The sequence below is a fragment of the Mesoplodon densirostris genome, chromosome 16, assembly GCF_025265405.1.
Source record: "Mesoplodon densirostris isolate mMesDen1 chromosome 16, mMesDen1 primary haplotype, whole genome shotgun sequence".
Classification (NCBI taxonomy): domain Eukaryota; kingdom Metazoa; phylum Chordata; class Mammalia; order Artiodactyla; family Ziphiidae; genus Mesoplodon; species Mesoplodon densirostris.
This window is the reverse complement of record NC_082676.1, coordinates 84,381,040-84,408,508: the sequence shown is the minus strand read 5'-3', so window position 1 is coordinate 84,408,508 and position 27,469 is coordinate 84,381,040. Positions and strand designations below refer to the sequence as shown.

The 27,469-nt window shown below is 40.8% G+C and overlaps 1 protein-coding gene across 5 annotated transcripts in view; it reads right to left on the bottom strand.

Annotated features, from left to right (window-relative positions):
* The window catches only part of RNF216 (ring finger protein 216), a 176,414-nt gene extending 149,549 nt beyond the window's left edge, over positions 1 to 26,865 (bottom strand). For 2 of the 5 annotated variants that reach the window (XM_060120645.1, XM_060120649.1), the window contains exons 1-2: positions 26,732 to 26,865; positions 6,601 to 6,736 (exon numbers count right to left, since the gene is read on the bottom strand). In XM_060120645.1, coding sequence (XP_059976628.1) covers positions 6,601 to 6,667 — 67 coding nt within the window. In that variant the 5' untranslated portion in view covers positions 6,668 to 6,736; positions 26,732 to 26,865. Of the gene's footprint in view, positions 1 to 6,600; positions 6,737 to 19,385; positions 19,499 to 23,040; positions 23,156 to 26,731 lie in introns of all 5 variants that reach the window. The other 3 variants (XM_060120646.1, XM_060120647.1, XM_060120648.1) reach the window with 3 other exon arrangements.
* Between the last annotated feature and the right edge of the window lie 604 nt (positions 26,866 to 27,469).

The window sequence follows — 27,469 nt, the reverse complement described above, 5'->3', positions numbered from 1 at the left end:
TCTGGCTAATGGTTTATCAAATTTGTTTATCTTCCCAAAGAACCAGCTTTTAGTTTTATTGATCTTTGCTACTGTTTCCTTCATTTCTTTTTCATTTATTTTTGATCTGATCTTTATGATTTCTTTCCTTCTGCTAACTTTGGGGTTTTTTTTTTGTTCTTTCTCTAATTGCTTTAGGCGTAAGATTAGGTTTATTTGAGATATTTCTTGTTTCTTGAGGTAGGACTGTATTGTTATAAGCTTCCCTCTTAGAACTGTTTTTTTTTTTTTTAACATTTTTCCAAAGAAGTTATATATATATATATATATTTTTTTTTATTTTACAAATTTAATCAGTTATACATATACATATGTTCCCATATCCCCTCCCTTTTGCGTCTCCCTCCCACCCTCCCTATCCCACCCCTCCAGGCGGTCACAGAGAACCGAGCTGATCTCCCTGTGCTATGCGGCTGCTTCCCACTAGCTATCTACCTTACGTTTGTTAGTGTATATATGTCCATGCCGCTCTTTCACTTTGTCACAGCTTACCCTTCCCCCTCCCCATATCCTCAAGTCCATGCTCTAGTAGGTCTGTGTCTTCCTCTTAGAACTGCTTTTGCTGCATCCCATAGGTTTTGGGTTGCCGTGTTCTCATTGTCATTTGTTTCTAGGTATTTTTTGATTTCCTCTTTGATTTCTTCAGTGATCTCTTGGTTATTAAGTAGTGTATTGTTTAGCCTCCATGTATTTGTATTTTTTGCAGATTTTTTCCTGTAATTGATATCTAGTCTCATAGCATTGTGATCAGAAAAGATACTTGATATGATATCAATTTTCTTAAATTTACCAAGGCTTGATTTGTGACCCAAGATATGATCTATCCTGGAGAATGTCCATGAGCACTTGAGAAGCGTATTCTGTTGTTTTTGGATGGAATGTCCTGTAAATATCAATTAAGTCCATCTTGTTTAATGTATCATTTAAAGCTTGTGTTTCCTTATTTATTTTCATTTTGGATGATCTGTCCATTGGTGAAAGTGGGGTGTTAAAGTCCCCTACTATGATTGTGTTACTGTCGATTTCCCCTTTTACGGCTATTAGCATTTGCCTCATGTATTGAGGTGCTCCTATGTTGGGTGCATAAATATTTACAATTGTTACATCTTCCTTCTTGGATTGAGCCCTTGAACATTATGTAGTGTCCTTCTTTGTCTCTTGTAATAGTCTTTAGTTTAAAGTCTATTTTGTCTGATATGAGAACTGCTACTCCAGCTTTCTTTTGATTTCCATTTGCATGGAATATCTTTTTCCATCCCCTCACTTTCAGTCTGTATGTGTCCCTAGGTCTGAAGTGGGTCTCTTGCAGACAACATATATATGGGTCTTGTTTTTGTATCCATTCAGCCAGTCTATGTCTTTTGGTTGGAGCATTTAATCCATTTACATTTAAGGTAATTATCGATATGTATGTTCTTATTACCATTTCCTTGATTGTTCTGGGTTTGTTATTGTAGGTCTTTTCTTTCTCTTGTGTTTCCTGCCTAGAGAAGTTCCTTTAGCATTTATTGTATAGCTGGTTTGGTGGTGCTGAATTCTCTTAGCTTTTGCTTGTCTGTAAAGGTTTTAATTTCTTCATCGAATCTGAATGAGATCCTTGCTGAGTAATCTTGGTTGTAGGTTTTTCCCTTTCATCACTTTAAATATGTCCTGCTACTCCCTTCTGGCTTGCAGAGTTTCTGCTGAAAGATCAGCTGTTGAGCTTATGGAGACTCCCTTGTATGTTATTTGTTGTTTTTCCCTTGCTGCTTTTAATACTTTTTCTTTTTATTTAATTTTTGATAGTTTCATTAATGTGTGTCTTGGCGTGTTTCTCCTTGGATTTATCCTGTACAGGACTCTCTGTGCTTCCTGGATGTGATTAACTCTTTCCTTTCCCATATTAGGGAAGTTTTCAACTATAATCTCTACAAATATTTTCTCAGTCCCTTTCTTTTTCTCTTCTTCTGGGGCCCCTATAATTCAAATGCTGGTGTGTTTAATGTTGTCCCAGAGGTCTCTGAGACTGCCCTCAATTCTTTTCTTTCTTTTTTCTTTATTCTGCTCTGCAGTAGTTATTTCCACTATTTTATCCTCCAGGTCACTTATCCATTCTTCTGCCTCAGTTATTTTGCTACTGATTCCTTCTAGAGAATTTTTAATTTCACTTATTGTGTTGTTCATCATTGTTTGTTTGCTCTTTAGTTCTTCTAGGTCCTTGTTAAATGTTTCTTGTATTTTCTCCATTCTATTTCCAAGATTTTGGATCATCTTTACTCTCATTACTCTGAATTCTTTTTCAGGTAGACTATTTCCTCTTCTTTTGTTTGGTCTGGTGGGTTTTTACCTTGCTCCTTCAACTGCTGTGTGTTTCTCTCTCTTCTCATTTTGCTTAACTGTGTTTGGGGTCTCCTTTTCGCAGGCTGCAGGTTTGTAGTTCCCATTGTTTTTGGTGTCTGCCCCCAGTGGCTAAGGCTGGTTCAGTGGGTTGTGTAGGCTTCCTGGTGGAGGGGACTGGTACCTGTGTTCTGGAGGAAGGGGCTAGATCTTGTCTTTCTGGTGGGCAGGACCGCATCCGATGGTGTGTTTTGGGGCGTCTGTGACCTTATTATGATTTTAGGCAGCCTCTCTGTTAATGGGTGGGGTTGTGTTACTGTCTTGCTAGTTGTTTGGCATAGGGTGTCCAGCACTGTAGCTTGCTGATCATTGAGTGGAGCTGGGTCTTGGCATGGAAATGGAGATCTCTGTGAGAGCTTTCGCTGTTTAATATTACATGGAGCCAGGAGGTCTCTGGTGGACCAATGTCCTGAACTTGGCTCTCCCACCTCAGAGACACAGGCCTGACACCCAGCCAGAGCACCAAGACCCTGTGAGCCACATGGCTCAGAAAAAAAGGGAGAAAAAAAGAAAGAAACAAAGGAAAAAAATAAATTAAATTAAATAGTTATTAAAATAAATAATAATAATTTTTAAAAAATTGGGCTTCCCTGGTGGCACAGTGGTTGAGAGTCTGCCTGCCAATGCAGGGGACGCGGGTTCATGCCCCGGTCCGGGAGGATCCAGTGTGCCACGGAGCGGCTGGGCCTATGGGCCATGGCCGCTGGGGCTGTGCGTCTGGAGCCTGTGCTCCGCAGTGGGAGAGGCCACAGCACTGAGAGGCCCACGTACTGCAAAACAAATAAAATAAAATAAAAAATTAAAAAGTAATTTAAAAAAACCGGAATCATAGGACAAATGGTAAAAGCAAAGCTATACAGACAAAATCACACAAAGAAGCAGACACATACAAATTCACAAAAAGAGAAAAAGGAATAAAATATATATATCGTTGCTCCCAAAGTCCACCGCCTCAATTTTGGAATAAGGTTGTCTACTCAGGCATTCCACAGATGCAGGGTACATCAAGTTGAGTGTGGTGATATAATCCACTGCTCCTGAGGCTGCTGGGAGAGATTTCCCTTTCTCTTCTTTGTTCGCACAGCTCCTGGGGTTCACTTTTGGATTTGGGCCCACCTCTCCGTGTAGGTCACCTGAGGGCGTCTGTTCCTTCGCTCAGACAGGACGGGGTTAAGGTAGCAGCTGATTAGGGGGCTCTGGCTCACTCAGGCCAGGGGGAGGGAGGGGTACAGAATGCGGGGCGAGCCTGCGGTGGCAGAGGCTGGTGTGACGTTGCAACAGCCTGAGGTGCGCCGTGTGTTCTCCCGGGGAAGTTGTCCCTGGATCATGGGACCCTGGCAGTGGCAGGCTGCACAGGCTCCCAGGAGGGGAGGTGTGGACAGTGACCTGTGCTTGTACACAGGCTTCTTGGTGTCTGTAGCAGCTGCCTTAGCATCTCATGCCCGTCTCTGGGGTCCGCACTGAGAGCCACGGCTTGCGCCTGTCTCTGGAGCTCGTTTAGGCGGTGATCTGCATCCCCTCTCCTTGCGCACCCTGGAACAACAGTCTCTCGCCTCTTAGGCAGGTCCAGACTTTTTCCCGGACTCCCTCCCGGCTAGCTGTGGCACAAGAGCCCCCTTCAGGCTGTGTTCATGCAGCCGACCCCAGTCCTCTCCCTGGGATCTGACCTCCGAAGCCCGAGCCTCAGCTCCCAGCCCACGCCCGCCCCAGCGGGTGAGAAGACAAGCCTCTCCGGCTGGTGAGTGCTGGTCGGCACTCATACTCTGTGTGGGCATCTCTCCACTATGCCCTCTGCACCCCTGTTGCAGTGCTCTCCTCTGTGGCTCTGAAGCTTCCACCTCCCGCCTCCCGCCCCACACCCCGTCTCCGCCAGTGAAGGGGCTTCCTATCGTGTGGAAACTTTTCCTCCTTCATAGCTCCCTCCCACTGGTGCAGGTCCCATCCCTATTCTTTTGTCTGTTTTTCCTTTTTTCTTTTGCCCTACCCAGGTACATGGGGAGTTTCTTGCCTTTTAGGAGGTCTGAGGTCTTCTGCCAGCGTCCAGTAGGTGTTCTGTAGGAGTTGTTCCACATGTAGATGTAGTTTCGATGTATTTGTGGGGAGGAAGGCGATCTCCACGTCTCACTCCTCTGCCATCTTGAAGGTCTCTCTGTACTCACACTCTGGGTGTATGACTGTTGTCTCCTTTTCTTCACATCCCAGGGCTCTTTGCTCAAAGAAGGTGACCAGTTCAGCTTAGAGACAGCAACACCTGGTGTGCGGCCTGGAGGGCAGACAGGGTTTCAGCCGCCCGGGTCTGTCCCGAGTAGACTGGCAGTCCCACATATGTTTATTATGTCCAGTTTGTTGATCATGCTCTTCCAGTGTTCCATATTTATACAAATGTTTCTGTGTGCTTGGTCTCTCTCAGTTATTGAAAGAAACATATTAAAATCTCCCATTTTGATTGCAGATTTGTCCAACTCTCCTTTTAGTTCTGTCAATTTTTTCTTTGTATATTTTGATACCATATTACTACTCTATAGAGATTAGAATTGTTCTATCTTCCCAGACTCTATCTTTCCCAGAACTCTTTATCTGTATAAACACTTCTGGCTGGATTGTCTACTTTATCTAATAATATATAGACTTAACAGCTCTGTCTTGAGGACTACTGTTTGCATAATGCATCTTTTTTTTTATTCTTGTACTTTTAACCTTACTTTACCTTTATTTGTAAGGCTATCTTCACTGGATATAGAATTCTAAGTGAATATTATTCAGCAATTAAAAGGGACTGAATTACTGACACATGCAACAACATGGATGAATCAGAAAAATTATGCTGTGCAGAAGAATTCAGGACAAAGAGTAAACACTGTATGATTCCATTTATATAAACCCATATAGTGACAAAAAGCAAATCAGTGGTTTCCTTAGTTCAGGAGTGGGGTGAGGACTACCTGCAAAGCGGCACACAGGAATCTTTCTGGATATGTTCTACATCATGATTGAGATGGTGGTTATATGGGTATATTCATTTTTCAAAACTCACTGAACTATACACTTAAAATGTGTATAGTTCCTCATGATAAAATTCCTCACAATGGGTGCAAAATACACAAAATGTGTCCAACAGAAAAATATACCTCTAAAGCCAATAATTTCCCAGAAGAAGTTATTCTTAAAGAAACTTTGTTGAAGTATATTTAAGACCCAGTTAAAAAAACAATCACAATGTTTATTTGATATACATGTTCAGAAAATTTGGAAATGATCATACATACAAATTACAACTAGGATTTAAAACTTCCTAAATCACAATAAATTATGGCTACAATCAGTAGCAAGTCAGAATACACATTAATAAAATCCTTAAAAATTTGGCATTTCTTTTGTTTTCATAATTTGCATAGTTTAAACAAATTTGTTTTTCTCAATTTATTTGCTTAATAAAATTTGCTCAATTTTAAATTATCTGAAAGCCCTATATATATAATTTACCTTCTGCTGGAAAAAAAAAACTTCTTCATAAGCACAAAATATTATCAATGGGAAAACACACAAAAAATGGTATAACTTTTTCCATGGAATTTATACTTATGATCTTTTCCTACTCATCAGCATAACATTTTTCCTTTTAGTCTAGATATAACTGGGAATTACGATCTGATAGGAAATTTCATATGCATTTAGGAATCTTAGAGAAATGTAGGCTCCTTTCCCTTTATGAATGAATGAATTTCCCCCAATTTTAAACTGTAAAGTCAAAGAATACACGTCCTAAAATTCCTTGTAAGGCTAAACCAGAACCTTCTGGCAAAAACTAAATTAAGTATTGTATGAGGGACCAGAAGTGCTTTAGCAGCAGATTCAGTACTTTCAGAATGTACAGGCCTGGAGGAGCACTCCTCTGCAGTCACCATTCCTTCAAAAACTGAGAACTACCACAGTTCCCATACTCCTACCTCTTAAGATCTAATCTACTTGTGATAGAAGGTTCTTAAACTTCATTCATGCCAGCAGGAATCACCATTTGACATAAAATTCTAGTCTGATGAGTCCATTTAAACCTGATGTCCTGAGATCTAAAAATGAAACGTCTCTGGGTTTTACATGGTGCAGAACAGATTCATTTCAAAGACAATATAACTGTAACACTAAGGGAAAAAGCAATGATGAAAGAGAGAAAGCAAGAACACTTACCTCGTCCCCGGTGGCAGTGGAAGTTGTTCAAGTGAATTACCTCTTCATTGTTGTTTCCCTCTGCCATTTTCCAATGCAGACATACACCTATGTGCTTGCTAATATCTAAACATGGTGACTACCTGTTCCACCGAGTCTGAAAAAGAAGAAAAAAAAAGAACATTAAGAATGAGGGAATATCAAAACTCTTCCCACATACCTGGTCAAGGTAGCATTCTAAGCTTATTGTGAAAACACCACTGAAAAGAAAAACAGGGGCTTCCCTGGTGGCACAGTGGTTAAGAATCCTGCCAATGCAGGGGACACAGCTTCAAGTCCTGGTCTGGGAAGATCCCACATGCCGTGGAGCAACTAAGCCCATGTGCCACAACAACTGAGCCTGCACTCCAGGGCCTGTGTGCCACAACTACTGAAGCCCGCGTGCCTAGAGGCCGTGCTCCACAACAAGAGAAGCCACCGCAATGAGAAGCCCATGTCCCACAACAAAGAGTAGCCCCCCGCTTGCCACAACTAGTGAAAACCCATGCACAGCAATGAAGACCCAATGCAGCCAAAAAATAAATAAATTAAATAAATTTAAAAAAAAGAAAGAAAAAGAAAAAGAAGGGGACTTCCCTGGTGGCACACTGGTTAAGACTCCGCACTCCCAATGCAGGGGGCCCAGGTTCGATCCCTGGCCAGGGAACTAGATCCCACATGCATGCTGTGACTGAGAGTTTGCATGCCACAACTAAGGAGCCCATGTGCCTCAACTAAAGAGCAGGCAAGTGGCAACTAAGGAGCCCACCTACTGCAACTAAGGAGCCCACCTGCTGCAACCAAGACCCAGCACAACAACAACAAAATAATAATAAATAAATAAATAAAAAGAAAAAAGAATAACTAAAAAGCTAACAGAACCGGGCTTCCCTGGTGGCGCAGTGGTTATTAAGAATCCACCTGCCAATGCAGGGGACATGGGTTCGAGCCCTGGTCTGGGAGGATCCCACATGCCGTGGAGCAACTAAGCCCGTGCACCACAACTACTGAGCTTGTGCTCTAGAGCCCGCGTGCTGCAACCACTGAAGCCCACGCACCTAGAGCTTGTGCTTCACAACAAGAGAAGCCACCACAATGAGAAGCACGCGCACTGCAACAAAGAGTAGCCCCTGCTCGCTGCAACTAGAGAAAGCCCACACACAGCAATGAAGACCCCATGCAGTCAAAAAAATAAAATAAAAATGTGTATCTATAGCAACTTATATAAAATAAATAAATAATAAAAAAGCTAACAGAAGAGGAAAAATGGAAATAAAAAAACCCATTACTGCAAAAGAACATACAAGGGCTTCCCTGGTGGCGCAGTGGTTGACAGTCCGCCTGCCGATGCAGGGGACACGGGTTCGTGCCCCGGTCCAGGAAGATCCCACATGCCGCGGAGCGGCTGGGCCCGTGAGCCATGGCCGCTGGGCCTGTGCGTCCGGAGCCTGTGCTCCGCAACAGGAGAGGCCACAGCAGTGAGAAGCCCGCGTACCACAAAAAAAAAAAAAAAAAAAAAAAAAAGAACATACAAAACAACATACAAAAGATCAGCAAAGGATCAAAGAACAGACGGAACATATCTTTTAAAAAAGTAAAATTAAACCAGAAAAATTAAAATAAACAAAAAAGGAACTAAAAAACATTTTTCAAAGAGTAAAATTAAAAACTCAATTACAGCAACCTATGGAATGGGTGAAAATATCTGCAAATCATAATCCCTAATAAGATGCTAAAATCCAGAATATATAAAGAACTCACAGAGATCAATGGCAAAAAACCCCAAATAATCCAATTTTTAAAAATGGGCAAAAGACCTAAATAGACATTTTCCCAAATAAGATATTCAAATGGCCAACAGGTATATTAAAAGGTGCTCAACAGGGCTTCCCTGGTGGCGCAGTGGTTGGGAGTCTGCCTGCCAATGCAGGGGACACGGGTTCATGCCCCGGTCCGGGAGAATCCCACGTGCCGTGGACTGGCTGGGCCCGTGAGCCATGGCCGCTGGGCCTGAGCGTCCGGAGCCTGTGCTCCACAACGGGAGAGGCCACAACAGTGAGAGGCCCGCGTACCGCAAAAAAAAAAAAAAAGGTGCTCAACAGTACTAAACATCAGGGAAATGCAAATCAAAATCACCTCTGCCTGTCAGAATGGTTATCATTCATTCAAAAACTCATTGTTATGAGCAATAACAATGCTAGCAGGATGTGGAAAAAAGGGAACCTTTGTACACTGTTGGTGGGATTATAAATTGGAACAGCCACTAAGGAAAACAGTATGGAGGTTCCTCAAAAATTTTTAAATAGAACTACCACATGATCCAGCAATTCCACTTCTGGGTATATATCTGAAGGAAATGAAATATCTTGATACTTTGAAGATATCTGCACTGCCATGTTCACTGCAGCACTATTTATAATAGCCAAGACATGAAAGCAACCTAACTGTCCACTGACAGATGAATGGGTAAAGAAAATGGAATACTATTCAACTACAAAAAAGAAGGAAATCCTGACATCTGAGACAACATGGATGGACCCTGAGAGCATTATACTAGGTGAAATAAGTCAGATAGAGAAAGACAAATTCTGTATGATCTCACTTACATGTGGAATCTAAAAACAAACAAGCAAACAAAAAACCCAAAACTATAAAAAAAAAGACTCACAGAAAAAGAGATCAGATTTGTGTTTACAAGAGATGGGAGAATTGGGTGAAGGTGGTCAAAAGGTAAAACTTCCAGATATAAGATAAACAAGTACTGGGGATGTAATGTACAGCATGGGGACTAAGGTTAACACTGCTGTCTGGTGCATTTGAAAGCTGCTAAGAAGGTAAACCCTAAAAGTTCTCATCATAGGGAGAAAAATTTTTTTTCTTTTTTCTTTTGGTATCTATATGGATGGATGTTAACTAAACTTATCGTGGTCATCATTTCACAGTGTATGTAAGTCAAGTCGTTATGCTGTACAACTTTAAAAAATTCAACTGTATCAGAAATTATATTACATAAACAGACTACTACAATGAAAAGACAAAGATTATCAGAATGGATAAATGAAACCCAACTAAGAGTGTTTTACAAGATAAACACGGTAAGTACAAGAAAACTGAAATATTTAAAGTAAAAGGATAGAAAGCAAACATCAAACATTTACAACTCATCTAATAAGTTCTTAATTTCAGATACTGTAGTTTTTAGTTATAAAATGTCTATCTGAGGAAATGCAGATGGCCAACAGGCACATGAAAAGATGTTCGGGCTTCCCTGGTGGTGCAGTGGTTGGGAGTCTGCCTGCCGATGCAGGGGACATGGGTTCGTGCCCCGGTCCGGGAGGATCCCACATGCCGCGGAGTGGCTGGCCCCGTGAGCCATGGCCGCTGAGCCTGCGCGTCCAGAGCCTGTGCTCCGCAGCAGGAGAGGCCACAGCAGTGAGAGGCCCGCACACCGCAAAAAAAAAAAAAAAAAAAGATGTTCAACATCGCTAATCATCAGGGAAATACAAATCAAAATCACAAGAGAGATATCAACTCGCATCTGTCAGAATGGCCATCATTAAAAAGAACACAAATAACAAATGTTGGAGAGGATGGGGAGAAAAGGGAACCCTCGTACACTGTTGGTGGGAATATAAACTGGAGCAGCCACTATGGAAAACAACATGGAGGTTTCTCAAAAAACTAAAAACAGAACTACCATATGACCTAGGAATTCCACTCTTGGGTATTTATCTGAAAAAAACAAAAACACTAATTCAAAAAGATACATGCACCCCAACGTTCATCGCAGCATTATTTACAATTGCCAAGATACTGAAGCAACTTAAGTGTCCAACAAAAGATGAATGGATAAAGAAGATGTGGTATATTTATACAGTGAAATACTACTCATCCATAAAAAAAGTTTTGCCATTTGCAGCAACACGAATGAACTTGGAGGGCATTATGCTAAGTGAAAATAAGACAGAGAAAGACAAATACTGTAAAGTATTACTTATATGTGGAATCTAAAAAATACATCAAACTATTGAATGTAACAAAAAAGTAGGAAACTCACACATATAGAGAACAAAGCAGTGGTTACCAGTGGAGAGAGGAAAGGTGGGAGGGGCAATAATATAGGTGTAGGGGGAATAAAGGTACAAAATATTAGGTATAAAATAAGCTACAAGGATATACTGAATGTACAACATGGGGAATATAGCCAATATTTTATAATAACTATAAATGGAATATAACCTTTTAAAACTGTAAATCACTGTTTTGTACACCTATAACTTATATAATACTGTACAGCAACTATACGTCAATAAAAAGTCCATCTGATTTTTAAAAATAAATTCTAGTTCTCTGTTGGAATTCTCTTTAACTATTTTATCCCCCTGCTCTTTACAAAACCCATAAAAAACTGCATGAGTGCACTAGTATCAGACAAAATGGATATTACAAGTATTATTACAAACAAGTAGGGAGATTTCATCCAGATAAGAATGTCAACTCACAGAAGATATAACAACGTTAAACCTGTATGAACTTAATGACACAGTTTCAAAATATATATGGCTTAAATTGACAGACCTTAAAGAAATAAGACAAATCCACACCTACAGCTGGACAGAAGACTTGAATAGCACTATCAAACAGCTGACTTAACTGACATTTATAGATCACTCCACCTAACTACTGCAGAATACACATTCTTTTCAAATGCACCAGGAACATTTACAGAACAGACTACATGCTGAGCCATAAAGCTAGCCTCAACAAATTTGCTGGGCTTGAAATCATATAGCATGTGTTGTATGACAACAGTCAGTAAAAGAAAGATAAATTGGAAATTACTAAGTATTAGAAATTAAGCAACCTAAACAACCCATGGGTTAAACAAGAAATTACATTGAGAATTAGAAACTATTTTGACTGAACTGAAAGGTAATGAAAACAAAACACATCAAAATTTGTGGGATGGAATTAAAGCAGTGCTGAGAGGATAATTTGCAGGTCCAAATGCATACTTTAGAGAAGAAAAAACAACCCAAAAATCATTGATTTAAGCTTTGATCTCAAGAGGTTAGAAAAAGAGCAATAAATTAAACCCAGAAAAAGTAGACAGAAAAAACTTATAAGAGCAGAAATTGAAACAGATTATAAGCATAAAACAGAAAAATCAAAGCAAAAAGGTTTCTCTAAAAAGATTAATAACATACAAAAAAATCTAAAAAGATTAATAAGATTGATAAACCTTTATTAAGGGAGAAAACACAAATTACCACCATCTGGAATGTTAAAGAAGACACCACTACAGACTCCACAATATAAAAAAATACCATGAATAACTTTATACCTCTTAATTTGAAATTTTAATTGAAATAAACTCCTTGAGACATAATTTACCACAACTGAACAAAAAATTAAATTACAACAGATCTCTATCAAATAAAGAAACTGAATAAGTAATTAATAACCTTCCCACAAAGAATACAGCAAGCCCAGTAAAGTTTCCTAAACATTTGAGGAAGAAATGTAACTAGTATTACAAAAACTCAGAGAACAGAAAAAGAGCAAACATTATTTTTGAAATCATTTTATGAGGCTAGCACAATTTTGATACTGAATAGTGATAAGAACTTTACTAGAAAGACTAGAATCTCTCATGAACACAAATGAAAAATCCTAACCAAAGCAATGCAATGTTCATTACTAGAATAAAAGAAAACTACATAGTCACTGCAGTTGAAAAAAAGAAGTGTTCAAAATTAACACCTATTCACGACTAAAATCTCTCAGCAAACTGGTACTGGAAGTGAATTTCCTTCATCTAATTAAAGCCATTTCAAAAATACTAGAGCAATCCTCACACCGAAGAGTGAAACACTGAAAAGCTTTCTCTCTGAAACTGAGAAGAGTTTTCACCATTTTTTGGTCAACACTGTATTGGAGGCTGTAGCAAGTAGAGTCAGGCAATAAAAAGAAATAAAATACCAGTTTGAAAGGAAGAAATAAAACTGGTGTTATCTGCAGATAAGATTGTGGTACTGATGCAAAGATAGAAAAATAGAACAGAGGGCTCAGAAACACAGCCACATACACCTGGTCACCCACATAAAAACAAAGGTGTTACTGAAATGCAGTGGGAAGAATGGCCTTTTCAATAAACATTGCTGGGCCAAGTGGATATCTATATGGGAAGAAAATGAGCCTTGATACATTCCTTACACCACCCATCAACATCAATTCCAGATAGATTACATGAAAGAGAAAACAATAAAGATACTAGAAGATTACATGAAAACAAAATTATGTATATCTGTATGTGTAACTGTACACAGAGATACCACTGGAATAAGTGAATGAATGAAAAACAAAATCTCTAGATACAAGGCCAATATACAAAAAATGAACTAGTATGAAACAAACAAAAAAAGACATTTTAAAACAGTAGCATCAAAAACAATCAAATAACAGGGATAAACACATGAAAAATGTGTAAGACCTCTACACAGAAAACTGTAAAACATCACTGAGAGAAATTAAAGAAGAGTAAATAAATGGAGAGACACACCACATTTGTGGGTTGGAAAACTCAAGTTTGTAAAGATGTCAATTCTCCCCAAATTGGTCTACAAGTTTAAGACAGCCTTAGTCAGATTTAAAAAATGGGTATGTACTAGATGATTCTAAAACTTACAGGAAAATGTAAAGAACCAAGAATAAGTAAAGCATTCATAAACAAAACATGGAGAATTTATACTACTGGATATTAAGTCTTATTATTATAAAGCTACAGGGCCTCCCTGGTGGCGCAGTGGTTAAGAGTCCGCCTGCCGATGCAGGGGATACGGGTTCGTGCCCCGGTCTGGGAGGATCCCATATGCCGCGGAGCGGCTGGGCCCGTGAGCCATGGCCGCTGGGCCTGCGCATCCGGAGCCTGTGCTCCGCAACGGGAGAGGCCACAACAGTGAGAGGCCCGCATATCGCAAAAAGAAAAAAAAAAATAAATAAATAAAATAAAAATAAAGCTACAATAATTAAGACAATGTGGTACTGGCAAAAGAAGAGAAAAATAGACCAATGGAACAGGGTCCACGAACAGATTCATTCACGTATGGACGACTGATTTATGACAAAAGGAGTACTGCAGAGCAGGGGATAAACATGATTTTTAAACTATATGACACTGTACTGGAAAACTATATTTTGGGAGGATAGGAAAGATCAAAGAACTAGACCTCTTCCTCATGCCTTAGACGAAAACAATTTCAGGTGAACTCTTGATTTAAATGTTAAAGTAAAATAATGAAGTTTCTGAAAGATAACATAAGAAAATACCTGCACAAATTGGAGCTGGAAAAGGTATCTTAAACAGGAAATAAAAAGGGGTGTCCACCAAAGAAAAGACTGAAATATTGTACATTAAGATAAAATACTTCTGTTCACCAAAGAACTTATTAAGAGTGAAAAGGCAAGCCACTGGGAAAAGAAATTTGCAATACATATAACAAAGGCTCCTATCTAGAAAATACAAAGAACTCCTACATGTTAACTGAAAATAGGAAAAAAAAAAAAAAGAAAGGAAAAGAAGAATCAGACAACTTAAAAGAAAAATGGGGGCTTCCCTGGTGGTGCAGTGGTTAGGAATCCGCCTGCCAGTGCGAGAAACACGGGTTCAAGCCCTGGTCCGGAAGGATGCCACATGCCGCGGAGCAACTAGTCTCGTGCACCACAACTACTGAGCCTGCACTCTAGAGCCTGTGAGTCACAACTATTGAAGCCTGTGCGCCTAGAGCCCGTGCTCCACAACAAGAGAAGCCACCGCAATGAGAAGCCTGCGCACCACGATGAAGAGTAGCCCCCACTCGCTGCAACTAGAGAAAGCCTGTGCACAGCAGTGAAGACCCAAAGCAGCCAAATATAAATAAATAAACAAACAAATAAATAAATAAATTCTGGGAAGAGGGCAGTAATGGTGGCACCATAGCTTTTAAATCTCCCCAAATTTTCAAATAAAAAACAGAAAAAAAAATCCCTGGTTACAAAAATTCCAGTTTACAAAAAAACAAGACAAAACAAAGGAGTCTCCACAAACTCCAAAGTGCAAGCACATGGAGACAAACCACCAAGAGCCACACGATTTCTGAAGCATCGCTGGTGCCTCAGAAAGCACAGGGTATCATTCAAACCTGAGAACAGTATCAATATATAACCCCAAATAACCGACAGGAATTCACTGGAAAGCACAGAGGCCAATCTGAAAAAGGAGCTAATACTACGAAGCAGTTTTGCTCAATTCAATAGTGGGTAAATGCAAGGAGGCCCTGACCCTGTAAGATCTGAAAAAGATATAGCAGTCTAGGACCCATGAAGTTTTGAAACTCATCAACCAGGGATCCCTGACAGGACACAGCCCTATGAGAAGAAAATGCTGGGAACAGTTAAACTGAGTAAGATAGAGACAAAGGAAAGAGAAGTGTTGTCCAGATAAAAACAGAGAACAGAATCAAGAAGTCTCAAAAAGCAAGCTGCCATATTTTGAACACTGTATGAAGAGGGAGCTCTGTGAAATTAGAAAAAGTTATCCTAAACTACATCTCCTTCTAAAAGTCCAAGAAAGCATCCATTAACAGAGGAATGGATAAAGAAGCCATGGTACATATATACAAGGGACTATTACTCAGCCATAAAAAAGAACAAAATAATGCCATTTGCAGCAACATGGATGGACCCAGAGACTGTCTTACTGAGGGAAGTCAGACAGAGAAAGACAAACATCATATGATATTGCTTATATGTGGAATCTAAAAAAGGGTACAAATGAACTTATCTACAAAGCAGAAACAGAGCTGCAGATGTAGAAGGCAGACCTATGGTTACCAGGGCGTAAGGGGGGTGAGGAGGGATAAACTGGAAGACAGGGATTGATATATACACACTACTATATATAAAATAGGTAACTAATAAAGACCTACTGTATAGCACAGGGAACTCTACTCAATACTCTGTAATGGCCTATACGGGAAAAGAATCTAAAAGAGTGGATATATGTATATGTATAACTGAATCACTATGCTGTACACCTGAAACTAACACAACATTGTAAATCAACTATACTCCAATAAAAAAAAATTTTTAAATCCCAAAAAGCTAATTTCACTAAAAATTAACAAAGAACTGATGTCAAAACTCATATAAAGGTGTAAGAAAAACAAGAAGCAAAACATCCCTATAAGCAATAACAACATGCCAGAAAGATAAAACAACCTAAGGGTCACTAAGAAAATAATATGACATAAAATAAAATAAATCAGAACTAGAAAAACTCAGAAATGAAGTGATATATCTCAGGAAAGAAACAGAAATTAAATAAAGTGTTTTAGGAATGCAGACTAAATTAGAAGAAACACAAGTGTTAATGAACACAACACATACTGCTTTAGGAGAACTGAAAGGTGAAGGGAAATTTTTAAATAGAAAAACGGAGAGATAAAGGAGCTCTTGAATAAACTGAAAGGGAAGAAAACACAAAAAATTGTAACTGAAAAAAAAACTTTCCTAAAGTAAAAATATTAAAGCTACATTTCAAAAGAGCACAGTACATACCTAAGGAAAGCAACCCAGAATGACAACCATCAAGACACATTCTCGTAAAATTACTGGACTTGAAAGAAAGAAAAAAATCCTTTAGCATCTGGGCTTGAGAATTATAACAGAAAAAATTAAGATTATTAACAGATTTTTACAGTGATGCTTTAAGACGCTCGAAAACAGATTAAGATACTTTAAAAAAAAACGTGAGCCATAGATTTTATATCCAGCAAAACTAATTTTAAGAAAAAAGCGCACAAACTTAACAATGTACAAGAACTTCCTACAAGATTTTCCTCAGGAATCAACAGAAAAGCAAGCTTCAGGCAACCAAAATGACTAGAGAGACACTGACACAAAGACTAGTGGTAAACATGAAATACATACTTACTTTAGTACTAAGATTAAATTATAACTAAGATTGAATGATACAGTACAATTGTAAAAATTATGGGGAAGGGAAGCATATGAAAGATTTTAAAGTTGTTTACAGTAATCATGTTGCTGGTGACATTCTGAGACTTTAATTTTGACACTTTTGGGTGTGTTAAAACAAGGTTATAGCATATTCTAATTCTATCAATCCCTGTGTCCTTGAGAATCAAGATTTTTAGTGTGGTAAAAAGGAATTATAATATAGAAGCAATAAAGTAAGTTAAGTAAAACCACTATAGTCCTAAATTTGAATTATAAATATTAGCATAAACTCATAAAATATTTTACTTCCATCCAAAAAAAAAAAGTTTTCAAACAAGACCTGCTTGCAGCAATGAACATCCACAGTGCCCAGATTATTTGAAATACTATTTCTCATCGAAAGAGATGAAGGCTTTTGGGACAAATTACTAATTCCAAGTCTGGGGCGGGAATCATACAAAATAAACATGGAACATCTTGTCATATCACATATCAAGGAAGCTATCAAAGACTACTTATCAAAGACTGAATCCTGTCAGAATAAATTCCTGAAGAGGCTTCCACTGGCCAAAGATGGAACATTTTGAACTTCAGTAAAGATAATAATTGATATGGTACAAACATCTTAGGAAAATGTATAAATGAAAGTGTTCATAATTTTTTTAAAAGGTCATTTTCAGAAGATGATAGTCAACCAATACATTACCTTTAAAACTGGTAAAACAAAGGCAAAGAATCAGGCATTTTCTTGCCTTTTCTATATAAACTATATCACTGGGTAACCAAATAGCAGATGAGGAAATCATTTCTTTATAAAATTATTCTAGTATTAATTGAAAACTTCAATTAAAATATCACCATTTTGCAATCCTCAGTAATTTACTGGGCCTTGGAATTCCCTGGCATTCCAGTGGTTAGGACTTGGCACTTTCACTCCAGTGGTCCAGGTTCAATCCCTGGTCAGGGAACTAAGATCCCACAAGCGGGAAAAAAAAAAAAAAAAAATTACAGGACCTAGACATTGAATATCATTGACTGCTAACATCATAGAGACAATAAGACATAACTGCCTTCTGAGGAAAGAACACTATCTACTGTCCTGACAGAAACAATCAGATCTGGACACAGCCTAATTTTTAGAATAGAAGCTATCTGAAAAATGAAATTTTTGAATTACACCATTAAGTATGCCATCTAGATCAGATATTCTCAATGGCGGCAATTTTGCAAGGGGGTAAAAAGATCTTATATATTACAATGGTTTGTCATCCTCCCAAATTCAATCCCATCCAACAAAATCTTATTCCTTAGTATTTAATGGGGGAGAATCAGGAAAAAATGTCTAAAATGGCTCTACAGGGAGGAATGATTTTTTTTTTTAAGCCTGACAAACACCTATCTAGGCTCTGGAAAACTAACAGGTCAAATGATTCAGGTTCAACAACAGATAAATTATAAGGAAAAATAAAAGGAATGGAAGAGGAACCCTAGATTTAAAAGATATAGGGATGCACTCAGGTGAAAAAACCATAAAGAAATACAAGAAAACGATCAGACTAATGGTTAATTTCAGGGGGAAGGAATGAATTATGCTCAGGACAGCATGCACAGAGGAGGCTTGGGGATGATCTACTTCTTGACCTAAGTAGTACATACAAACACCTTATAATAATTCATTAAGCCATACATGTTTTATATATTGTTTTATTTGTAAAGGGCAAAAAACTCCCATGAGATACTGCATACCCATAAGGATTGCTAGAAGCCTGAAAATTGATGACCAAGTGTTGCTGAGGATTTGGAGCAATGGGGACTTTCATGTACCATTGGTAGTAGAGGAAACTGGTACCACAACTGTGCAAAAAAGAATCCTTCATACTTTATCAATTATAGTGGAAAATATAAATCCTGGAAGACTCAATCCACTGTAAAATGTGTACTACAGAAATGTACGCTTATACGCACCAGCTCTATGCACAAGAATGTTCACAGCAGCACTATTCCTAAGAGCCAAAAACTGAAAAGGACTCATATCAATGACAGAATGGACAAATACACTGAGGTATGCTCATACAATTGAAACATACACAGCATCAAGAATCAAGCCACAGTACTCACACGCAATATGAAGGGATCTTAAAACATAATGGTTGAGTGAAGGAATTCAGACATAAAAGAAAATATACTGAATGCCTCCATTTAGATAAAGTTTAGGCATAGGCCTAAACTTAGCTGTTCAGGGTGAAATTTCTTTGTGTGTGTGTGTTGTATTTAACAATGGAAAACTTAGAGGGAAAAACGTCACCCTAAGGGAAAAAAGTCACCCTAAGGGAAAAAACAGAGTGGTTGCCTCTATGAAACAGTATTTGGAGGTCAAGAGAAGAGGATTACTGCTTTTATTTCTTTCTGTAGCTTGATTTTTTTTTTTTTTTTTGGCGATACGCAGGCCTCTCACTGTTGTGGCCTCTCCCGTTGTGGAGCACAGGCTCCGGACGCGCAGGCTCAGTGGCCATGGCTCACGGGACCAGCCGCTCCGTGGCATGTGGGATCTTCCCGGACCGGGGCATGAACCCGTGTCCCCTGCATCGGCAGGTGGACTCTCAACCACTGCGCCACCAGGGAAGCCCCTGTAGTTTGATTTTTGAACCATTTTCTTGCTTTACTCTGATGGACATCACAAGAATGAAAATCAGTAAGTAAGAACCAATGGGGGACAATTATAACTGCTACAGTGGCTTTTTAGTTCCAAGATCCTATCTGTAACTTACCCACTCAAGGTTTTTCTTCCTCTCTAAGAAAATCTCAATTTTCTTTGCCTTCCTGTGAGAAATCATGTACTTCAGAGGAGGTGGGCCCCAGACCCTGGCTTATTATATGATATCTATAAAGAGATAGTCAAATAATGTCATCATTTTTCCAACTTAAGATACTATAAAATTTTATATCAAGACTATGTTTAAGTATTACAACAGAACTTTCTGGTATCTATAATTGGACAAAGGTATCTCAATGTTTAAAAATTATAAATCCAAGCATAAGTTTAAGTATCTCGCTTGAAATAACAATGATGATGTTATTGATATTTATAAATAGCATGATATAATGGAAAGAGCTCTGGTATCAAATTTCAACTGCACCTATTCAGGTACTTTTCTTTCAAATACAATTTTTTAAAAAAATATTTATTTATTTAATTGACCGTGCTGGGTCTTAGTTGCGGCACGCAGGATCTAGTTCCCTGACCAGGGATTGAACCTGGGCCCCCTGCAATGGGAGCACGGAGACTTAGCCACTGGACCACCAGGCAAGTCCCATCAAATACACTTTTTAAAAAGCATTTTGGGACTTCCCTGGTGGCGCAGTGGTTAAGAACCCACCTGCCAATGCAGGGGACACGGGTTCGAGCCCTGGTCCGGGAAGATCCCACATGCCGAGGAGCAACCAAGCCCGTGTACCACAACTACTGAGCCTGTGCTCTAGAGGCCACGAGCCACAACTACTGAGCCCACGTGCCACAACTACTGACGCCTGGGCGCCTAGAGCCTGTGCTCTGCAACAGAGAAGCCCCTTCTCGCCGCAACTAGAGAAAGCCCGCATGCAGCAACGAAGACACAACGAACGCAGCCAAAAATTAATTAATTAAAAAAAAAGCTTTTGAACACTTAATTCCAATAACCAAGCTTATTTCTTCTTTTACCATAACTAGGTTCCTTCAATTTTACACTGGAAATCAAAGGAAAATGTGATTTATTTTATATCTAATTTAGTTAGACTGTCAAGCTTGTAGTTAAGCAGATTACTAGTGATGCTTTAAAAGCAAGATTCCTCATGAATGGCAAGTACAGTGGCCCCAAGCTGCAGTGAGAAAAGAAGTCTGATGGTGAAATTTCTACTCCTGACTAGCTTCTCTGTAAAGGCCATTTAACTCCCTGACATTCAGTCCTCTCATCTGGGCTCAGAGCAGATTGCCTAAGTATGAACCATGGTTTCACCAATTAGTGAATCAGTGACTATGCATAAACTGCTTAATCTCTTGGGCCTAATTCCTTTATTTGTAAAATGACAATACAGTTGTTTTAAAATTAATTGAGTGAAACATATATAAAGTGATTAGCATAATAACTGGCAAATAGCAACTGTCACATTATGACTATTATTATTACCTGTGAAATGGAAACAGCAGATGCACAGTGTTTATTAATAATAATATGTTGATAATACAACCAAATGGGGGGAGGGGGGTGGAGAGAGAACTTTATTCTCCTCTTCCAAGCTACTTTTCACTAGTATTACAACTATTCACAGTAAAACTTTTACTTCCTTCTATAAGAAACTTCGTTTCCCTTTGGAAGTAGCAAGAAGCTATGTATGTCTTTTTGCTTATTGATCAGACACCAAAGTGGAGTTCAGAAACACGAAATGCCACCCAAAAAGAATATTTCAGTTGTCACCTCTTGCTTTTAATTATACAAATAATCATTTACACATTTATGATTATACTCTCTAGTCAAATATACCAATTAATGCTTCCAAATTAGAACCTAAAATTAGGATATATTTCATCACTTCATTACTCAGTGGAGAATTTTATGTAGTAATATTATAAGAATTTAAGAAAATTGGATGACAATTCTTCTATGTTCTCTTCCACCTCCCACAACTGTCCTAATGATTTTTTTTTATCCCCTTCACTTCGTTGTATGAATGAATCAACATATGATGAGAAGGAGTTCGCATTTTGTTTTCTCCATATGCCCTTGACTATGTCTTATTCATAACTGTACTTCCAGAGTCTCACAGTTGTTGAATGAATGAGTGGCTCCAAAAACATACTCTGCTGCCAGACTGGAGCTCTTCATCATAGCCATATACAACCAGAGTCAAGTAACATGGTTTACATGACAACAATCAGTTTATCATGATTTTCTTCAGTTATAAAGTATTACACCATTATAGAAAATTTGGAGAACAAAGCAAGTCAGGAAAAGATGGGAATCACCCATGGTTCTCTCACACAATTTTATGATTTCCGAAATTGCATCTTTGCTTCCTTGTGACCAGGGTCCTTGGGTCTGTCTCTAACAAATCATTTTCTTCTCAATTCTTCTATTCATGTCACTTCTCCACTTTTCCTTCCAGATGCTCCTAATATAATACTGTATGGTCCCAGGGTTTTGTGGTGTTCCTGTTTTCCAGAGTAATCTCCAAAAATATGCCCATCACTTCTGCAACACTGATTCTGGGGTAATAAAGGATGTTTCAGATTTAGTGGGTTAACTCTTTGAATGTTCTAGGGAAAGGTGGGCAAAGAAGAGCCAGGCACAGGCTGAGAGAAGCTGACATGCCCATGTCATATCAGCACCCACAAAACCTCCTCCTAGCATATTTTTTAAGCGTCTATAAATGATTATTGCTTTTAATTCAAATACTAGTTTCTCATCTTAACATTTAGCTAGCCATTCTTTGTAATCCTGTACTAATATGTAATCAATATTAAATTAACACAGAAAAGTTAATAACGGTTATTTCTAAGTAACAGGTTTACATTTTTTGCTTCCTTATATTTTTATATACTAAATTGGTATTATTTACTTTAACATTTAAAATTAAAATACATTAAAAGAGTTTGGCAAATGTTTATTGCAGGCTCACCACATGGTATAAAGAATTTGTGTTATGCATCATGGGGAACACAAAGAAAATCCAACATGGATCTTGCCTCAAAGAACTTCCATCAGTGAGAGAAAATATGCACACAATTAAGTATACTACAAAGTATAAACCCATTAGTGCAATACAGAGACTATTCCAGTTGAAAGAGGGCAGGCAGTCAGAGTAGGCTTAGTGGAGACAGCAATATTTAAGCTAAACTTAATGCTCTGCCAGTTCCAGGCTTAGTTTTAAGAGAACAGCACTTCCATCTAGGGCTCTTGAAACCCACAGTCACCACGTAAGAAGTCTGACTACCCTGATGGAGAGACCACATGGAAAGCCCCGACACTACATGAAGAGGGAAAGGGCAGCTGAACCCAGTCTTCCAGGAGTCTCAGACAAGGCGTATGAATAAAGAAGCCATTTTGGAAGTATATCCTCCAGTCCCAGCCACCTTGGCTGACAGCATGTGGTGGGGAAAAAAAAGGCCCAGTTGAGTCCTTCCCAATTTCTGGACTCAAAAATCTGCCAACAAATAAAACTGTGACACTAAGTCACCAGGCCTGGAGGTGGTTTGCTAACACGTAAGTGAAGCAGAGCTCTAAGCTTATTTTCTAACCAATGGGAAGCAATGCAGAGAGCTGTGCTTTAGGAAAATCAACCTAGCTGCAGTGTGTAATCTAGCGGCAGGAAACCCAGGAAGCAAGAGCCGGTGACGTCTGAACTAAAGGTAACAGTAAGCAGAGGGAGGAAAAGATACAAGATACTGACCACAGAGGTTAGATTCAATGGGATTTTTGTATGTAACTGGCCATGAAGGGCATGAGGAAACAAGGAGTCAAAGTTGACCTCGATGGTGAGATCAGGTGACTGGAAGATGGTGATCCTATTAAGAAAGAACAAGGAAGCTGATGAGTTCAGAGTAAGAAAATGCAATGCATATTAATTTCAATACATAAACAAAATGAAAAAAACGACAGTAAAATAGCATCCATAATTACAGATAATATGCAAACAATTAGTGTGGAGTTTAAGCAGTTTAAAAGAGCTCTAAAAACCCTGTTATCAGTATCTTTCTACAAAACAAAAGGTTTTAAACCAAAAATTATTCAAAATTTTCGGTGGGGAGCTACAGAGTTTACTATAAAACACTGAGATTTCTCCTCAACTGTCAACTGAAAATTGGTTCAGAAACTGGGATGTGGAAGCAACCTAAGTGTCCATCGACAAATAAATGGATAAAGGAGATGTGGCACATATATACAATGGAACACTACTTAGTCATAAAAAGAAACGAAATTGAGTTATTTGTAGTGAGGTGGATGGATCTAGAGTCTGTCATACAGAGCGAAATAAGTCAGAAAGAGAAAAACAAATACCATATGTTAACACATATATATGGAATCTAAAAAAAAAAAAGGTCATGAAGAACCTAGGGGCAGGACAGGAATAAAAATGCAGACCTACTAGAGAATGGACTTGAGGATACGGGGAGGGGGAAGGGTAAGCTGGGACGAAGTGAGAGAGTGGCATGGACATATATACACTACCAAACATAAAACAGATAGCTAGTGGGAAGCACCTGCATCGCCCGGGGAGATCAGCTCAGTGCTTTGTGACCGCCTAGGGGGTGGGATAGGGAGGGTGGGAGGGAGACGCAAGAGGGAGGGGATATGGGGAAATATGTATACATATAGCTGATTCACTTTGTTATACAGCAGCAACGAATACAACATTGTAAAGCAATTACACTCCAATAAAGATGTTAAAAAAAAAAAGAAAGAAAAAGAAACTGGGATGGATAGGCAAGCATATCCTCATCCACAAAGGGGAGAAATCAATGTTTTCAATGATATTTTTACAGTTGAATCCGCTGTGAACTCGTGATATCCTCTCCCTTCTATCCCAATACTGTCTACAGGTTACACCCTATGATAAATTTTCATATAGCATTGAGTTGTTTTTTTTAAAAAACCACAGATCTCATCATGGTAGAGCCAAAATCCTTACCATGGCCTGTGAAACACTGCCTCATTTGGCCCTTGCTGACATAGCTAGCCCCACCTCATACCTCTTCCCCCTATTCACCAATCTGCAGACACCATGGCTCAGGTCCTTGAACATTCCATGCTTCTGCCTTCCACTTCCGGCTCTTCTCTCTGGCTGGGTTCCTCTTCTTCACTGCCTCTCTTTGACCAAATTAACTGTATTCATCCTTCAGTTCCTCATCTTAAATGTCACCTCCTCAGAGAAAAACCTTTCTGGACTAACCCCAGTGTTCATTCACACACCTCTCATTCCTTCAAAGTACTCACCACAATGATAGTCTACAATTTAGGAAGCTATGATTAATATCTACCTCCTCTGCTAAAAAACGTTCATTCCCATAGCCTCAGGACATAGGACACAGCCTGGCAAAAGTAAATATTCCAGAAGAACTTGAACAAACAAGAAGTTCACAGGTATAGTAGGATAATTAGGAGCATGAACTCTGGAGCCAAACTGGGTTCAAGTCCCAGCTCTGATCCTTACAAGCTTTGCAACTAGCTAAGTTATTTTTCAGCACCTCCCTTTCTTCCTCTGTAAAATAAGAATAATGACAAAACCCACGGCACTGAGCAGTCAAAGAGTTAATATATGGAAGATCCTTAGAACAGTATCTGGCTAAAGACAGATGTCTGTAAAGATCTTAACCATAGCCTAGAATTTAGTGAACCCTCATTAAACAGGAACTATCAAAATTAGCAAACACAGGCTCTCCCATCTATCCTGTTTCATAAACTGTCAGTCTCCCAGACTCACATCTCAACTTCCTTTATTAGACTTCTCCAAAGGGGTTGCAAGGCTTCTCTTTTATTAGCTACTGCCTGTCTTCAGGAGAAAAATGTAAAGCCTCTATTTAAGCTTACGGGGAGGTCCAAAATCTGGCCCCAGGCTCTCCAAATATTTCCTTAAATTAAACCACTCCTTACCCCCAGCTGCAATAAATTACTTCTACAAAACACCAACGAGGGCTTCCCTGGTGGCGCAGTGGTTGAGAGTCCGCCTGCCGATGCAGGGGACATGGGTTCATGCCCCGGTCTGGGAAGATCCCACATGCCGCGGAGCGGCTGGGCCCGTGAGCCATGGCCGCTGAGCCTGCGCGTCCAGAGCCTGTGCTCCGCAACGGGAGAGGCCACAGCAGTGAGAGGCCCGCGTACCGCAAAACAAACAAACAAACAAACAAAAACCCAAAAAGCCACCAACGAAGCAAGGCCATTTCTTAAAGGTCTTGCAGCAGGCCAGCATACTAAAGTCCGCCCAGCCCTCTCTCAGCAGGGTAAGTCATCTTCTCTTTGCATCAAAAAGCCTAGGACAGGGACTTCCCTGGTGGCGCAGTGGTTAAGAATCCACCTGCCAATGCAGGGGACACGGGTTCGAGCCCTGGTCCGGGAAGATCCCACGTGCCGCGGAGCAACTAAGCCCGTGCGCCACAACTACTGAGCCTGTGCTCTGGAGCCCATGCTCCGCAACAAGCCACCGCAACGAGAAGCTCGCGCACCGCAAGTCCCCCCTCGCCGCGACTAGAGAAAGCCCCTGCGCAGCCATAAAAAAAAAAAAAAAAAAAAAAAGCCTGGGACAACCCTACCCAGGCGCTTATCACGACGCATCCGAGTTCTTTACAGAGCCCTCGGCTCGCTGATGTCGGAACCCTGCCCAGCGGGTATCACCGGGACCCTGCAGGCACTCAGTGAGCTTGGTCACGGGACTGAAGCGGCCCGAAGTTTTCAACAATCGTCCCACACGGTATTCGGGCCACATCTCACGCGGGAAGATCGGCCTCGTTCGCCGCTCGGCGCTCCGGGCACGTTTGTCGGGTTCGCGTTCCCCGCGCTGCCCAGGGTTCTGACCCACTCGGGGAGGCCTCACGAGGGCTGGGCAGCAGTGGCCGCCTTTTCGGGAAGACGCCCCTCCAGAGCCGAGTCGGGAGGGTTTGGGACCGCGGCCCGTCAGCCCCCCGCCAACCCCCGCTCGGACCAAGGGCGTCGGAGTTCAAAGTCACGGCGTGTTGCCTCCCCGCGCGCCCCCGGCCGCGTTCGGCTCCACGGCCACCGCCTCCCGTGAGGCGCCGCCGAGGAAACTTGGTCTTTCGACGCTACCGGCCCGCGAAACTTCCCGAAGTGGCAGGAGCGGCGGAGGGTCCGCCGGCCGCCCGCGCCTCTATCGCTCCTTCTCGGCCGCTAGCCCCGCTGCTCCGGCCGCTCGGCGCTAGGCGGCGCCCCGCGCGGCCCCGGGTTCGCTCGCGTCGGGGCCGCGGCTGAGCCCGGCCAGCGCCCCCCGCCGCCCCTCACAAACGAGCCCCCGCCCCCACCCTCACCCCTGGGCTCAATGGAGGCGCCGGGCGGAGACGCCACTACCCTCACAGAGCCTCCCGAATAGCTGGCGCGCCCCGCGGCCAACACTTACTCGCCACTCAACTCACCGGCTCTCGAGGCGGGTTCGGCGGCTTCTGTCGCCGCAGCTTCTAGTCAGCTGGAGCAGCGCGAGAGCTTCGTGGCCGCAGCCGAGGCCGCCGCTGCGCTCCTTCCGGCCCTGCCGCGGCGTCACCCCGCGCCTGCGCACAGCGCCCCCTCCCGACTAATGACAGGAAGAACCATAGAGGCACGCCGGGTGATAGGGAGGAGGGGTCTGGGGAGTAACACCATAGAGAGGGACGCCTGTCCGCTTCTCCATCCCGGCTCACGGCCCGCTGAGTCTTGACTCCCCCACTAGGTGGGAGGACGAAAGGAACTGAGAGCCCCTCAACCCCGTGAGGAGGTGTCGCTGTCTCCCTGGAGTTGAAAACTCCAGGGCGTGAAGCGTGAAGCGGGCAGCCGTGGAAATCTCCTGGATATGCATTTATTTGCATCCGTTGCCTTTGGCAAGTCATTCATGCAACACATTTTCGGAGGGCTTCCAGTATGCTAGGCACTGTTCCAGGAATTGGAGCCAAAACGGTATAGACTGTCCCTGTTCTCATGAAGCTTATGTTTTATTGGGAAGTCAATAACTGGTGAACTAATTAACTAACCAACTAAAATACTGGCCCAGACAGGAAGTGTTCTGGAAACACACACACACACATACACACACACGAAAAATAAGACAGAGAAAGGGATAGAGTGATGGGGATAATAGTGTGGTCTAAATGAAGTGAGGGAGTGAGCCGTGATTACCACCC